This window comes from Meles meles, chromosome 8, assembly GCF_922984935.1.
Source record: "Meles meles chromosome 8, mMelMel3.1 paternal haplotype, whole genome shotgun sequence".
Taxonomy (NCBI): Eukaryota; Metazoa; Chordata; class Mammalia; order Carnivora; family Mustelidae; genus Meles; species Meles meles.
Window position 1 is genome coordinate 42,465,764 of NC_060073.1, and position 13,572 is coordinate 42,479,335.

Sequence of the window (13,572 nt, forward strand, 5' to 3'; positions counted from 1 at the left end):
GACCCAAATTGAGAATTACCTACCTACACCACCACCACCCACTGCAGCTCTAAAGGGAACCACAGTCAGCTACACTTTGTTCCCTGGACATTCTAGGAAACCATCAAATGGGTACTGAGGAAATGGCAAACAACTTATAAAAAAATCCAACAGCTAAAGCTATACTTTGGAGAAATGCAGAATCTCAGGCCCTACTTCAGACCTCTGAATCAGAATGTACAGTTTAACAAATTCCCAAGTGATTCACATGCACATTAAATTCTGTGAAGTATATTCTGTGAAGTCAACCAGTAGACGGCTAATTTACTCACTGGACAAAATCATTCCTATGTATCTCGTTTTCTAATACTACATAATTATACTTTGGTTCTTTAAAAACAAAAATTTCAACATTGCATTGTCCCCAAACCTAAAAAATATTAATTACTCCCCCTTAAAAGGCTAGGAGAAAAAAAGTAAGTGGAAAAATCTATTAGATTCTATTAGATTACCGAGTAATTCAAAGGAAGGCAATATCGAAGAACAAAAGCACTCAAGAGGACAACACTCCTAGAACAATAACCACAAGTACAAAAGTAATTATAAAGAATGTGAAAACAGGTAAAACCACAAAATTTTGTTAATCAACTATAACATATAAAAATGTTGCATACCGTTAATTAACTTAAAATAAATTTAAAATTGAATACCTACATTGTGCTTTCCAATACATGAAATGTTTTACTATATTCCACCTTATTATTAGCGGTATTACTTTGGGGATCAAAATAACTAATATTCTGTAAGATTGATAAATTACTTCATTCTTTGCAGATCCTCACGCGCTCTAGCTAATGCAGCTTCAGCAGACAGTGCCCTGGCTTCCATATGTTTCAATTTTTCAACAACAGATGTGTTTTCACTGAGTCCATTGGGGTATGAGAATGGGACTGACATTGGTTCATAAAGATCTTCTACATCTAAAGAAATAAATGGACATTATTATCAGGCCATCTTCTGACAATGAAGCAAATATAAACATGTTATCAATAAATATATACTAAGTGCCTATTATGCAGCCAACTGAGAAATAGTTGTAGAAGTACTTCTAGTTAAATAAATCTTTAATATCCAAACTGTTTCCATTTAAATTTAGAGAGCATTCTGTTATTCTAACTTTTTAATTAGGTGGCTAATTTAACCATATATTAAAGCATTAATTATACTGAACCAAACTCAGGAAGAAGCAAAAAAATGGAAGGAAAAAGCCCTAAGATGTATTGATCACCAGATTTCTTTCAAGTACACACATTACATCTTGTTTCTTCTTCAAAACAAACCTAAGATATAAATATTTATCCCTATTTTATGGCATGGGAAATTTAAATTTCAGAGAAATTAAGGGAGCAGCCCAAAGTCACTTGGTGATTTAATAAAAAAACTAAGATACAAACCCATGCCTGCCCTCCTAGCTCATATTCTTGCCACTACACTAGGTCTTGCCTACACTAGGTTCCTTCTCAGACTCTGAGTCTTTATCTATGGAGTAACAGGTCTTACATTTAGATAGTCACTAAGGACAGTGTGTACATAAAGAATTCTATACATTCAGTAACTTTTTTATCCTAGGTAATGGGCAGTGTAATCTATACACCAATGTCTTGTTGCTGGTATTACTGACATCCTAATTCCTAATAACAAAAGACTTAACTTTAATATCTTGATGTATAAACTCATTAACTTCCACTGTAGAACTAACAACTCTGCAAACAGAAGTTAATATGTGGAGTTAGTGACTGTGGTCCAAATCCCAGTGCCTACTAATCAGTCCAATTAACCTTGATCAACTTAAAACAATAAAAATGATGCAGATATATTTTCTCTTCAGTACAGCACTGGAAGAAATATGGCTTTATTTTTCCATATTCAGTTTTTAGTTGTGACACAGAGTTGAGAAAAAGGAACTAAGCTTAACAAATACATGCGAATACAACTTAGAGACTAGAGCCTACATCGAACTTCTTCTAAGTCAGTATACAATATGCCACTAATCTCCAATTAGTCTGGCAGAATACTGAGTCACTGTTTTAAAACAACTATAGATTCATTTTCTATTTACTTCACCAAAAATTGAGAACAACAAAATATGTTAAGGACAGTACACCATATTTTCTACTTCTTACTACAACTCATTTTCAAACTTCTTCAAATTGTTTACAGCCAGCTTGTTGGTCTAAAATACAGAAGAGAACTGAACAAAAGAATTGATTTCTTTGTTTCAGCACGTTTCTCTTTTTGCTACAATAAAAGAGTAATCTTTCAACACTAATAATATGTAGATAATCATATAAATGAAAAGCTGAAAAGGAAAAAGGATTCAGTCAACATTAAGATCCATAACTACAATTTATCAAAAGTCTAATTCAAAGTCCTAAACCATATTCAGGAAGATGAATTTCCACATCTACATTCTGTCTCAGGAGGTTCAGATCACGTGGATACTTCATTTTGGCAGCTGAGAACTACCACAAAGGACAGTCAACTCATCAAGAAGGCATAACAATTATAAATGAGTATAAACCTCACAAAAGCAAAAACTGATAGAATTAACTTCTTGGGGAGATATTCTGAACTATGCAAATCCTATTTCATATTAAATTTTTACCCACTGATCTTAGTGTCCATTGGTGCATCTTTCCTACAAGTTCTTACTACAATGTTTGCATAATGGTGATTTTCTCTCTTCCCTTCTAAAATTTTACTCTAGGTTTGAGCTACTCCTTCTCCATTTATTTATTTATTTAGTTGGTTACGTCGGTATGGATCCAGGTATATTTATTCTATCCTATGAGCTAAAGCCCAATACTATCACTTTGTGTTGCTCAAATTACTCCAGCTTTGACCATGAAGAGTCCCTTCAGGTTGGCTCCTGTATTCTTGTTTAAGTCCCCTCTTCCCACCCCCACTCTCCTACCTTTTCTTTTTAAGCACCTCCTTACTCTGTGGCGCAAGCTGTTCCAGACTCATCTTGTATCACCCTATGCCATCTATGGAATCAATCACTTCTCCAAAATTTTTAAAAATTTTTTATGGGACAATGGTGTTAAAATCTGGGCAACAGGCATGTTTACTGCTACTGGGGTTTTTCTAAGCTCTCTCAACAGAGCTAGGAAATACTTGTGTGTATACTAACCCACACATGCACAGACACCTGTATTCCCATACCTATCTGCATGTATATTAAAAACTGAATTGATACGGATACCTCTGATACCAATCTATCACTACAGGACTCATTTCATCCTTCTGTACTTCCTTATCTGACACCTCCTTCCCAAGAGTGAGAAACCTAGCTCTTATTATCCGTAATATATTTACTTACTTGTCCATGCTATTACAGACAATACATAGTCCCAGAATTGCTAGCTCAAACCTTACGAGAAAAAACTTTACTGACTAGATTACAGGATTTATGTAGTCTTTTTTGCAATATCCAGTCAAGATTTTAGTGACTCAAACAGCTCTTTCCTTCCACACCCCCTTCAGCAATTACATTAGTCCTGTGTTAATACAGCTGAGTTCATTCGTTAGTGTTTGTATTCCATTTTGCACCACCACTACCCTCATACCTTCTGGTTGCTTTGTTGTTATTTTTTTTTTAATTACATGAAGGCTATGAGAAATAATACTTCTGTCCTAAGAGTGGGGGCTATACAGAAGGTATCCTCTCCGAGAAATGTCACTCCCCCGTTATCCCTGTTACGTCCACCACACTGTGCCCTTCTATCGCTGTCCCACTAAACTCCATACATGACTGCTCTCTTTAGTCTCTAGTTTATCTTTACTGTATTTCTCTTGCACAAATGAGCAGACACATGCATGTTCTCATTTCCCTTCCATTCTCATGTGAAAAGAATATCATACCATAGATACTCCTTTGAGCTTTGCCTTTTCTTATTTAACCATATGTCTTGGAAATCACTCAGTCAGTTCAGAGATCTTTGGGTTGTTTTTTTTTTTTTTAATAGATGGTGTGGACATACCAGAGTTTACTTAACTACTCTTCTATGTATGAGCACTTAGGCTGTTGTCAATATTTAGAAATGACAATGTTATCTTGAATAATCTTGTGTACATATATTTTCAGAATGTTGGATGTGTACCCTCAGAGCAGATTCTTACCTGTGAAACTGCTGTGTTAAAAAGTAAGGGCACATACAGTTTAGTTAGGTGTTGACAAATTTGCATTCTACTAGCAATGTATCACAGTGCCTGTACCTTCTCTGTGAACAAAATACGTCATATTTTAAAAATATTTACCGGTCTGATAGGTAAGAAAAGGTATCTCACTGCTGGGCTACTTTCGAACTCTTTTTGGTGAGCTGTCTCATCATGTATTTTTTCCTATTGTTCTATCAAGTGTTTGATCCTTTGTTCCTCAATGTTTAAAGGCTCTTTGTTTATAAAAGAATACTGACACTTTGTGGAATATTTTCCAAATATTACATTGTACTTAAAAAACAAACAAACAAACAAACTCATTTTACTTACTCAGATTTCACTAGTTTTTCCCTAACATCCCCTTTCTATCCCAAGAGCCTATCCAGGATACTGTAATTCATTCAGTTGTCATATCTCCTTAAGCCTCTCTTAGCTATGACAATTTCTCAGGTGTTTCTTGTTTTTGATGACCTTGATAGTTTTGAGTACTGATCAGGTACTGATCAGGTAGTTTGGAGAATGACCTTTACTTTGGGTGTCTGATGGATTTTTATGGTTAGACTGAGGTTATTGGTTTTGGGGAGGAAGACTAAAGGGAAAGTGCCATTCTCATCACACATTATAAAGAGTTTATAACATCAACGTGATTTATCACTGATGTGATTATCTGGCTACGCTAGTGTTTGCCAGGTTTCTCCCTTATAGTTACTTGGCCCCCCTTATACTATACTTGCATTGCCTATTTTCTCAGTTATCTTTTTTTATTAATCCAATCATCTTTAAATCCTCAGAGCCTAATAATTAGCAGATGCTTGATAAATATTTACTGAAAGGCGGTGGAGGTTCAGTGGTCAATAAGCTTGGAGCCAAGACAGCAATGACCTTCTCTTCCATCTCTCTCCCCCAAGGGCTAGGAGCACTGTTTGAGAGAACGCAGGCAGCGCAGGCAGTGCACTCAAGGACATGCCCAGTTCAAGTTCTCCTTTTTTTACTGGCCTCTTTGAGTGTTCCAGATCACAGTCATGGCTTCTTCATCCAAACTCCTGTAGACCTTATTTATTTACTAGTAACAATAAATTCTCCTTTATTAAGCAGTTAACCCTCTGACAGGTACTGCGCTAACATGCATTATCTTTGCAACAGTTCTACAAGGTAAGTGTCATTACCACCTTTTTACAAATTAAGGCTGAAGGAAATTAACTTAATATACCTGTTGGAGAGTTAGATTCAATACTGATCTGCACCCACAGTGACCAGCATACAACATTCAATATCTGTTGCTATAACCCCTCCCTCTTCTGAACAGTACTACCTTTTCTACTTCTCACAAAACTTATCATATTTGACCTCATAGTACAAGACAGACATTTAAAAACAAAATACTCTTTAAGACTGTGGCCTCCCTGTAGGAAAGAGTCATTTCTTCATGTTTCTAAGGCATTTGATGTACTACTTTTATCCTGTGAGTGTTCAATGGGTGATTTTGAATTTAGGAAGTCATGAAGAGCACTTAATGGGCACTTTGTCATTTATCAAAGACATCACTTTGATCACTCTGGGGAGAAATGAGATTAGAGAGAATTTGTAAAAACAGGAAAAAATCAACCTGGGATTCACTAAATTTTGGAGCCAGAAAGAATCTCAGATGAAAACTTAGTAACAAAAAGTTCTGTCCAGGGTTAAACAGTTCCAGAATCCAACATTAAGGTCCTAACTGATTGTCCTTCTCAAGGAAATGAGTAGTTTTCTACAGCTCTCACTAATCAGAGAACTGCGCAAGTCCACACTGTCAAACTTCCGTATGTGAAGGGACATGTCCTTTTAGAATGGTCTTACTGACCTGAAGAGAGCAAATGCTTTACATCTAAATACAGTATAAATAAGGAGAAAAAAAGTATTAACCCTGATAAGTTATAACAATAAAGTATCTATAAAAAGCCAATAGAATTTTCCTAAGATCCTTGTTTAATAAGGAATGAGCTGGGGTGCCCAAGTGGCTCACTCAGTTAAGAGCCTGACTCCTGATTTCGGCTCAGATCATGATCTCAAGGGTCTTGGGATCAAGCCCCGCCTTGAGCTCCACACTCAGCAGTAATTCCACTTGAGATTCTCTCTCTCAACCTCTCTGCCCACTCACATGTACACAATCACACTCTCCCTCTCTCAGATAAATAAATCTTAAAAAGAGTAAAATAGGGAATGAGCAAGTACACAGAGCAATTAAGAAAGCTATAGTCAAGAAATGAAAGTGGCCCTGCCACAAGGAAGGCTGTAGAGTTAGTGTATGTAGATAAGCCCTTGGAAATTCCAGTGGAATCTGTTTTGCATCCAAACAAAATCTCAGTAAATTAGGTGTCTTAAATTAAGTCAATTATCTTATCTAAATGCATCAGACAAAAGCAGCAAATACTATTAAAACTACTTTAGTGTTACGTTGAAGCAGAAAAAATAAAAAATTGATTTTTGAATCAGTAGATTTAAAAATTTTGGTTAATTAAAAATAAATTAAAAATTCAGTTAATTTTAGTTAAATTAGCTAAATTAAAATTTTAGTCAATTTTAGTAGATTAAACATTAGTCCACAATTAAAAATTATTGGGGCACCTGGGTGGTTCAGTGGTTAAGCATCTGCCTTCCACACGAGTCCTGATCCCAGGGTCTTGGGATTGAACCCCACATCAGGCTCCCTGCTCCTCAGGAAGCCTACTTCTCCCTCTCCCACTCCCCCTACTTGTGTTCCCTCTCTCGCTGTCTCTCTTTCTCTCTCTGTCTCTCTTTCTCTCTCTGTCTCTCTGTGTCAAATAAATAAATAAATAATCTTAAAAAAAAATTATTTTCTCAAGTGTCCCTATATTTCAGAACATCTTATACACAGTATTAAAACAAACTTCTACCTCTAAATTTCTCTCTAGTAATGGTCACTGTAACTACCAACAGCTTTCGTACTGAAACCAACTACCTGGTAAAGTCTTTAGAGAATTAAGGAGATGATATATTTTCTTAGAAAACTTAACCACCATTTGCCATTATAAATGACTCTGTGTTAAAGTAGACCCAGTAGGTTCATCTTACCAAATTGAAGTAATAGGTCATCTTCTAATACTGGCTTCAAATACTCTTCTTTCTCCCAAGGCACTGGGTTGTATATGGAATTCATATACTCAACTGTAGGATTCTGGATGTAAAATTAATTGCATGTTTTTTCATTGTATACAGTCACAAAGCCCCCACCCAGGAAAAAGTAGAAAAACTAAGCAAAAAAAAGAAAAAGAAAAGGGAACCACGTCTACCTCACAAAAAATCTGTATTTAAGGAGTCTATGCTTCACCTGTCATTTCATTAACTTGACTGGATGATTGCTTAGATTAAGCAATATGGTTTCAATGCACCTTTTTATTGTTTCGATTTGGGGGAGGTAGCATCATAAACATTCATTGGAATAGAAGTAAAAAAAGGACTAAGTATTTGAAAAATAGAACAAAAAGACAACTTAAAATCACACTAGTAATTATTTCTGATTCAGGGAAATCCTGTGTATCAGTATTATCTGACACTGAATCATTTTCTCCCATAGCACCAATTCACCTCTTGCACATAGTTAAAAATGACACCTCACTAAGCATGGTGTGTATTCATTTCCTTGGTGCTTGTTATGTTGTACTAGTTCCTAATGTCCATGATTTCCCCAGTATGATTACAGAGTAGTTCTTCGTATTCTTCTAAAATCAACACCCCAACAGGCACTGTGGTATTTCTTTAGTTTCCAAACAATACTGTAAATTAAGCTACCGACTTACCTTGAGTCTAATAAAATTTATTAGCTTAATGTATCCATAAAATTCAAGTCCTAATGAGGGAAAAAAAAGATAATTCACCTATTTCAATATGCATTTTGTTTAAATGACATATTCTATAGTGGCTTCTCTGATTAGATAATAAAATATTTCTGTTCTCTAAACTACAACTTAAAATACTTTGAATTTCTCATTAAGAATTATAAATAGTAACTTTAATACTTCTGAGTATTTTAATTGAGAAACAGCCACATGGATAACAATTTCTAATGTTTTTCTTGCATTTCTGAAAAAGTAGGAAATTAACTTTTAGATTTCAAATCTTCATTTGTAAGAACAATACAAATCAGGAAACTTCGGTTATAGATTTTAACAAATATTTGGCAGTTGATATTAGAGACAAAAGTCTCTACATCCCCTATTTTTAGGGTGCCTACCAAATTACAATGTTTCCTGGACACGGAGTATTCAAATTATACACCAGCTTTTACATTAAGTAAGTGATATAAATTAAAAAACAATGAGGCTTGTTCTCTTTCCAGAAATGAAGCACCATTTAAAACACGGAAAAGTAACAGGATATCCAACCAACTGAGTATTATTTGTTGTGAAAAATGTTGTTATGAGAAACATAACAGCATTGAAGATGTTTTATATGCATAATAGCATATAAAAGCCTCTATTTGTTAAGTAAAAAAATTAAAAAGTTATAAAGTATGATTCCAATTTAGTTTAAAAATGCACATTAAAAAAACCCAATAAATCATTCATGTCTTATAAAAGCAGCCACAGTTGAATTTATGACTTATAAACATATTTTACCACACATTTAATGTCTTTTCTAGATGATAGCAAATACAGGGACTAAAAAAACCAATCCTGTATTTAGTTAATTTTAGTGGAACAGTGTAGCTCTTTTAAAAAAGTAGACTTTAATTATAAGGGAAGTATGTTCAAACACAAGTTTCAGAAGAATCATCGAAATATTTTATTTACCACCTTAACTTCATCACTCCTTTTTCTATACTCTTACCAAACTCAACCTTTCTGCTCTGAAGTTCATGTTATGCTTTGAACTGCTAAGTTGTCTTTTTTCACAATGACCCACCTCCTTTTCCAAAGTCCACCTCTATCCTTGCTCTCCCTAATTCTAATAATGCAATCATATGCCATAAAAATGCAATCATATGCATTTTCCCCCTTCCTTTTTAGTTGTACAGTCAATATAAGCTTAAATAGAGTGAATCTCATCTAGAAGAATGATTTATAATTAGTCCTCCTTTGAAGGCCACTTTTCAAAAAAACTTCATAGAAGAGGTTTTTGTTGTATTTTTCATGACACTGAACTTGTGTAGGAAAGGAAAGGTCTGGAAGAATACAAAGTTTGAACTTAAATTTCACAAATAAAATTTCCTTTATTCTAAAAAATACTCACCATGTTTATGGACCATGTTATCAATATTAAATTGATGCTCAGACTTACAGTGTGAAAATGTTTCTTCAGCAGATGTAAATAACCTGAAAAATCAAACCATAACTTCATGAAACAGTTCCCTCAAAAGTCTAAATATTGATTTCAGGTGAAATACACACTCCCCCACCTTCTGCTAAGTCCTATTTTATATCCAAATAAGAAAAAGCAAACATACCTGTAGATGAGAGGGACCCAGCATTTCTAAAGGGAATTAGTACCTCTGTGTCCCATTGTATATCCTACAAACTACATTTTAAATGTCAAAGTTAATTTATTTGCCAAATAATAGCACTAAGTTTATCAAAAAAGCTTTTAAGGAAGAGAACTCCCTTTGATAGATAGTTTCTCTCAAGAGATGAAAATTCCCTACAGGAGATTCTTTTCTGCTGTGTCAATGCTGCTTCCAGAGGCTTTGAACTATGAGCGCTCAGACTGCTTTTAGAAATAAAGCATAAAATGTCATTTTTACAGCTGGCATACTCCCAAAGTGCTTATTCCAAAGATGACCTTGCAGTGTTCTGAAAGTACTTGTGTTACAGACACTGTGAGGACTAAGCCTCTTCATTATGTGACCTGTGAAACTGAAGGATACTGGAGATAGGAATACACAGCGAGGAGTTACCTACCTCCTCTGCAGGCCTAGCATCTACGCAGCCTTAGTTTTCAACGAATGTTTACCTTGTTGTACTTATACTGCTTACCTCAAGTACACCCCTGATGCTCAATAAATGTTATTTTATGGCAACTGGAGTGTAGTAGACATTCTGTACCCACGCAAATGGCTACATGGGAGAACAATGACGAATCAAGAGGAGCTAATTTATCACCAATTGGCACCATGCCTGGATTTATGGGAAACTGGAAAATGTTTGTTCAAGTAACACTGGCCCATGCCAAGCAGGCCTCTTTCACGCCCACTTCCAAAAGGCTGACCAGAGTCAAAGCTTCCTGAGATGAAGAGGCAGAATTTTAAGTGGAAAACGTGGATTTGGATTTAAGACAAACCCTCTGTGAACGAGTTACTGATACCATAGCTTCTTCCTCCCTACGTGAAAAGGGCATCAATTCCTTTCCCTTCAAGAGATGGCGAGCCCCTACCTAACAAAGGTGATTCTTCACATGGCTCCAGTGGAAACACTACACCTGAGAAGCTCTGTACTCACTAATTAATTATAGAGCGATAAAGCTGGAAGGGCCCTGAGGGATTATCCGGTTTAGTGACTGGCAAACTTATCTCATTAGAATCATCTCAGAAAATGCCTTTATAAAAATGTAAGATTCCGCCGCCCCACGCCTGATTTAGAAGGGCGGAGGCGCCGGGCTCAGCATCTTTTTAAAGTCTCAGGAGACAAGGGGGCAGCACTAGACTTGGGAACCACAGATTCAGAGTTCACGCACGGGGAAACTGAGGCGGGCGGAAGAGAAGCTAGTATAACGTGGTTTCCAGTTCAGGGCTCTTCCCTCTACAGCACGGTGCTTCCTTCTCAACAAACCCTCACTCCACACCACGGGCTCAAGGATTCGGACCCAGGCCGCTCGGGCTGGGCTTCAGACGAACGGACCACACGGACGCACCTGGCGCGGGCACCCTAGGGGTGGCGCCTGGCACGGAGGAGGACGAACCTGTCACAGAACAGGCAGGGGGTCTGCTGCTTGTCGTGGGAGGGCTCAGCATCGTCCTCATCCTCCCAGGCGGCCTCGTCACCGCTGTCGGACAGCTCTGGCAGGTCGTCCTCGTCCTCCACAGCGCCCCGGCCGCCTAGCACACGCAAATGATCAGCCCGGCCCCGGACGGACGCCAGTGGGAGCAGGACGCACAAGGAGCAGGGTGGGGGGGGTGCACCGCCCTCCGCCCCGCTCCCCCGCGGCCCTCGCCAGCGCCTCCCCCACTCCCAGCCAGGCCCCACCGTCCCGCCCCGCAATCGGGACGGGCAGCGGGAGGGGCAGGTCTTTTTCCCGCCCAGCGGACTGCGCGCCGGGCGAGCAGGGTGCTAAGGAGCCAGGGATACCCACCCGCAGCGCCCGACGCTAACGAGCACATGGCTGTGTTGTCCCGGAACCCCGCGCGCCTGGGGGCGGGGACAGGGCTGGGCAGGGAGCGCGCAGCCGCAGCTCTCCCGGCCCGGAACCCTGGGAACCAGCGCGAGCGCGCGGCAGGGACAGAACTAGCGGAGCCTCACAGCCGCCGAGAAACGCGAGAACGCGCGCGCGCGCGCTTCGGAGCGCTTCCGGCCTCGAGGCCGCCGTCGTTGGTCACGTGAGTTGGGTGGGCGGGGCGGGAGCCTGTTCTCCGCTTCCTCCAGCGCCAAGGTTCGTGTATCGCGCGCAGATTCGGCGATGAATCTGGTACTAAGCGTCTCAGGCTTTGAAGTGACTTTTGTCTCCTCCTCGCACTGCGGCAGGTCTCACCGGGAGGCCTTCGTCTGCGCCCCCGAACCCAGAAGCGCAGAGACTCGCCGCCGCGGCTTTACAGTGGGCACCGCGCCCTCTCTGCGTCTCTAACTCGACTAATGGGCTGTTAGTGGAGGGGGCGGCCGACCCGCAGCGCCCTCTGGTGGTGGAGGAGGCGGAGCGCAGGCAAGGATCTCAGACTCGACTGATTCCTGGGGTCTCTGATTCCCTTGGGGTCCAGAGAGGACTGCAGGAGCCAGTGTGGGCGTAGTAGAGCACGCACAGGTGCCAAAGCCTGGCGGACCGTTTTAAGGGTTTTAGTCTTTTAAGTGCGGTGGTTAAGTGAGAGCATGGACTCAGATCCAATGTACTTAGTCTGAATCCTCCTCTGTCAGTTTGTCACTCTGATCGTGAGCAAGGTCAAAACTTCTCACCACCTCCGCTTCCTCACCTACAAAACAGGGATAATGAATGCACTAGCCATAGAGCCACTGTAAGGATAAAATGACTTCATATGTGTAAAGTGCAGTACACTTAGTACAGTAAATGTTTAGTACAGTAAGTGTTAACTTTATCCTAAACAATGGGAAGCAGCTGAGAGTGGCTCTTCCATACGTTCAGAAAGGGACATTACGGCCGCTGGGTGGGAAGAACACAAATGTTCTGTGCTTCATGCCTTGTTTTCCCCTTTCCTAACATGTACTCAAACTATAGACTGCTTTGTTGGTAGGAGTGGGCAGCAGTAATTTCTGTAGGTAATTGACCAAGCTTTGGTTCCAGAGACTAGCACATGTTTATCCAATTGAATTGACTACCTTGGCCTACCACAGTTGATTTCCATATCAACCCAACCCTTCAGCCTTTGATTTAGAGCTTGTCATCTGCCCACCTCAAAGCTTTTGCTAAGAATTCTCCACGAATACGAATCATTTCTCAAGAAGTTTCCACTGTCTTTCCAGCAGCCCTCCATTAGTTTCTTTCTTAGCATGTACCATTTTCTTGTTTGTTTTGGTTTTACCCCCAACGCTGTACCATGAGGGTAAGGGCCTTGTCTCATTGCTTTCATTTCTCTGGCACATAATAGATGGCCTAACTCATAGTAGGTACTTGGTAAATTTGCTGAATAAAAATGATGTCTTCTATTGCTAAACTCTTCTGAATGTACTCCTCTTATCTGTAAGCTAGAGGACAGAATCTATCAAATATTAGTTTTGAATATTTGTCCTTATACTGCCGGATAGCTGCTGGCTTCAACAGGTTAGACTTACTGTTCACTGATGTATCCATACTTCCCGTGTGTCCGGGAGCACTTAGGAAGCATTCAGTATGGTGAATGAATTCAAGGCCTTTTGTGGGCTGGGCCCATCCACCTTTTTGCTTCATCTTTCCAACATAAACTCCTTCTCCAGCATTGGCCATCTTCTCCCTGTGTGTGTAACATTTGGAGGGAAATCTGCTAAATTCCTTTGTAACAACCAGTCAACACTAAAGTAAGTAACCCACAGTCTAGAAGGGTGACTGAGCCAGAATCTTGTTTCTTAAGTTTGTGTCTCACTATGATGCTGGGCTTGGGAAGGGGCCACTTTCCTCTCTACTCCAAAGATGAACACAGACCGACCCTCCCTCTAAAATCCCATCTCACTATTGAGGCCAGAACAAAAATTTGAAGATGACCTGACAGAAGGTTTTGTGGGTAAGGTAATAACATAGAGA

At 39.4% G+C, this 13,572-nt stretch overlaps 1 protein-coding gene across 2 annotated transcripts in view; it reads right to left on the bottom strand.

Annotated features, from left to right (window-relative positions):
• PRMT3 (protein arginine methyltransferase 3) overlaps positions 1–13,275 on the bottom strand; it is a 130,839-nt gene extending 117,564 nt beyond the window's left edge. The window contains exons 1-6 of one of the 2 annotated variants that reach the window (XM_046016096.1): positions 13,128–13,275; positions 11,092–11,227; positions 9,430–9,512; positions 7,998–8,047; positions 7,273–7,375; positions 800–959 (exon numbers count right to left, since the gene is read on the bottom strand). In XM_046016096.1, coding sequence (XP_045872052.1) covers positions 800–959; positions 7,273–7,375; positions 7,998–8,047; positions 9,430–9,512; positions 11,092–11,227; positions 13,128–13,242 — 647 coding nt within the window. In that variant the 5' untranslated portion in view covers positions 13,243–13,275. Of the gene's footprint in view, positions 1–799; positions 960–7,272; positions 7,376–7,997; positions 8,048–9,429; positions 9,513–11,091; positions 11,228–11,481; positions 12,282–13,127 lie in introns of those variants that run through there. The other variant, XM_046016097.1, reaches the window with a different exon arrangement.
• Positions 13,276–13,572: the final 297 nt, after the last annotated feature.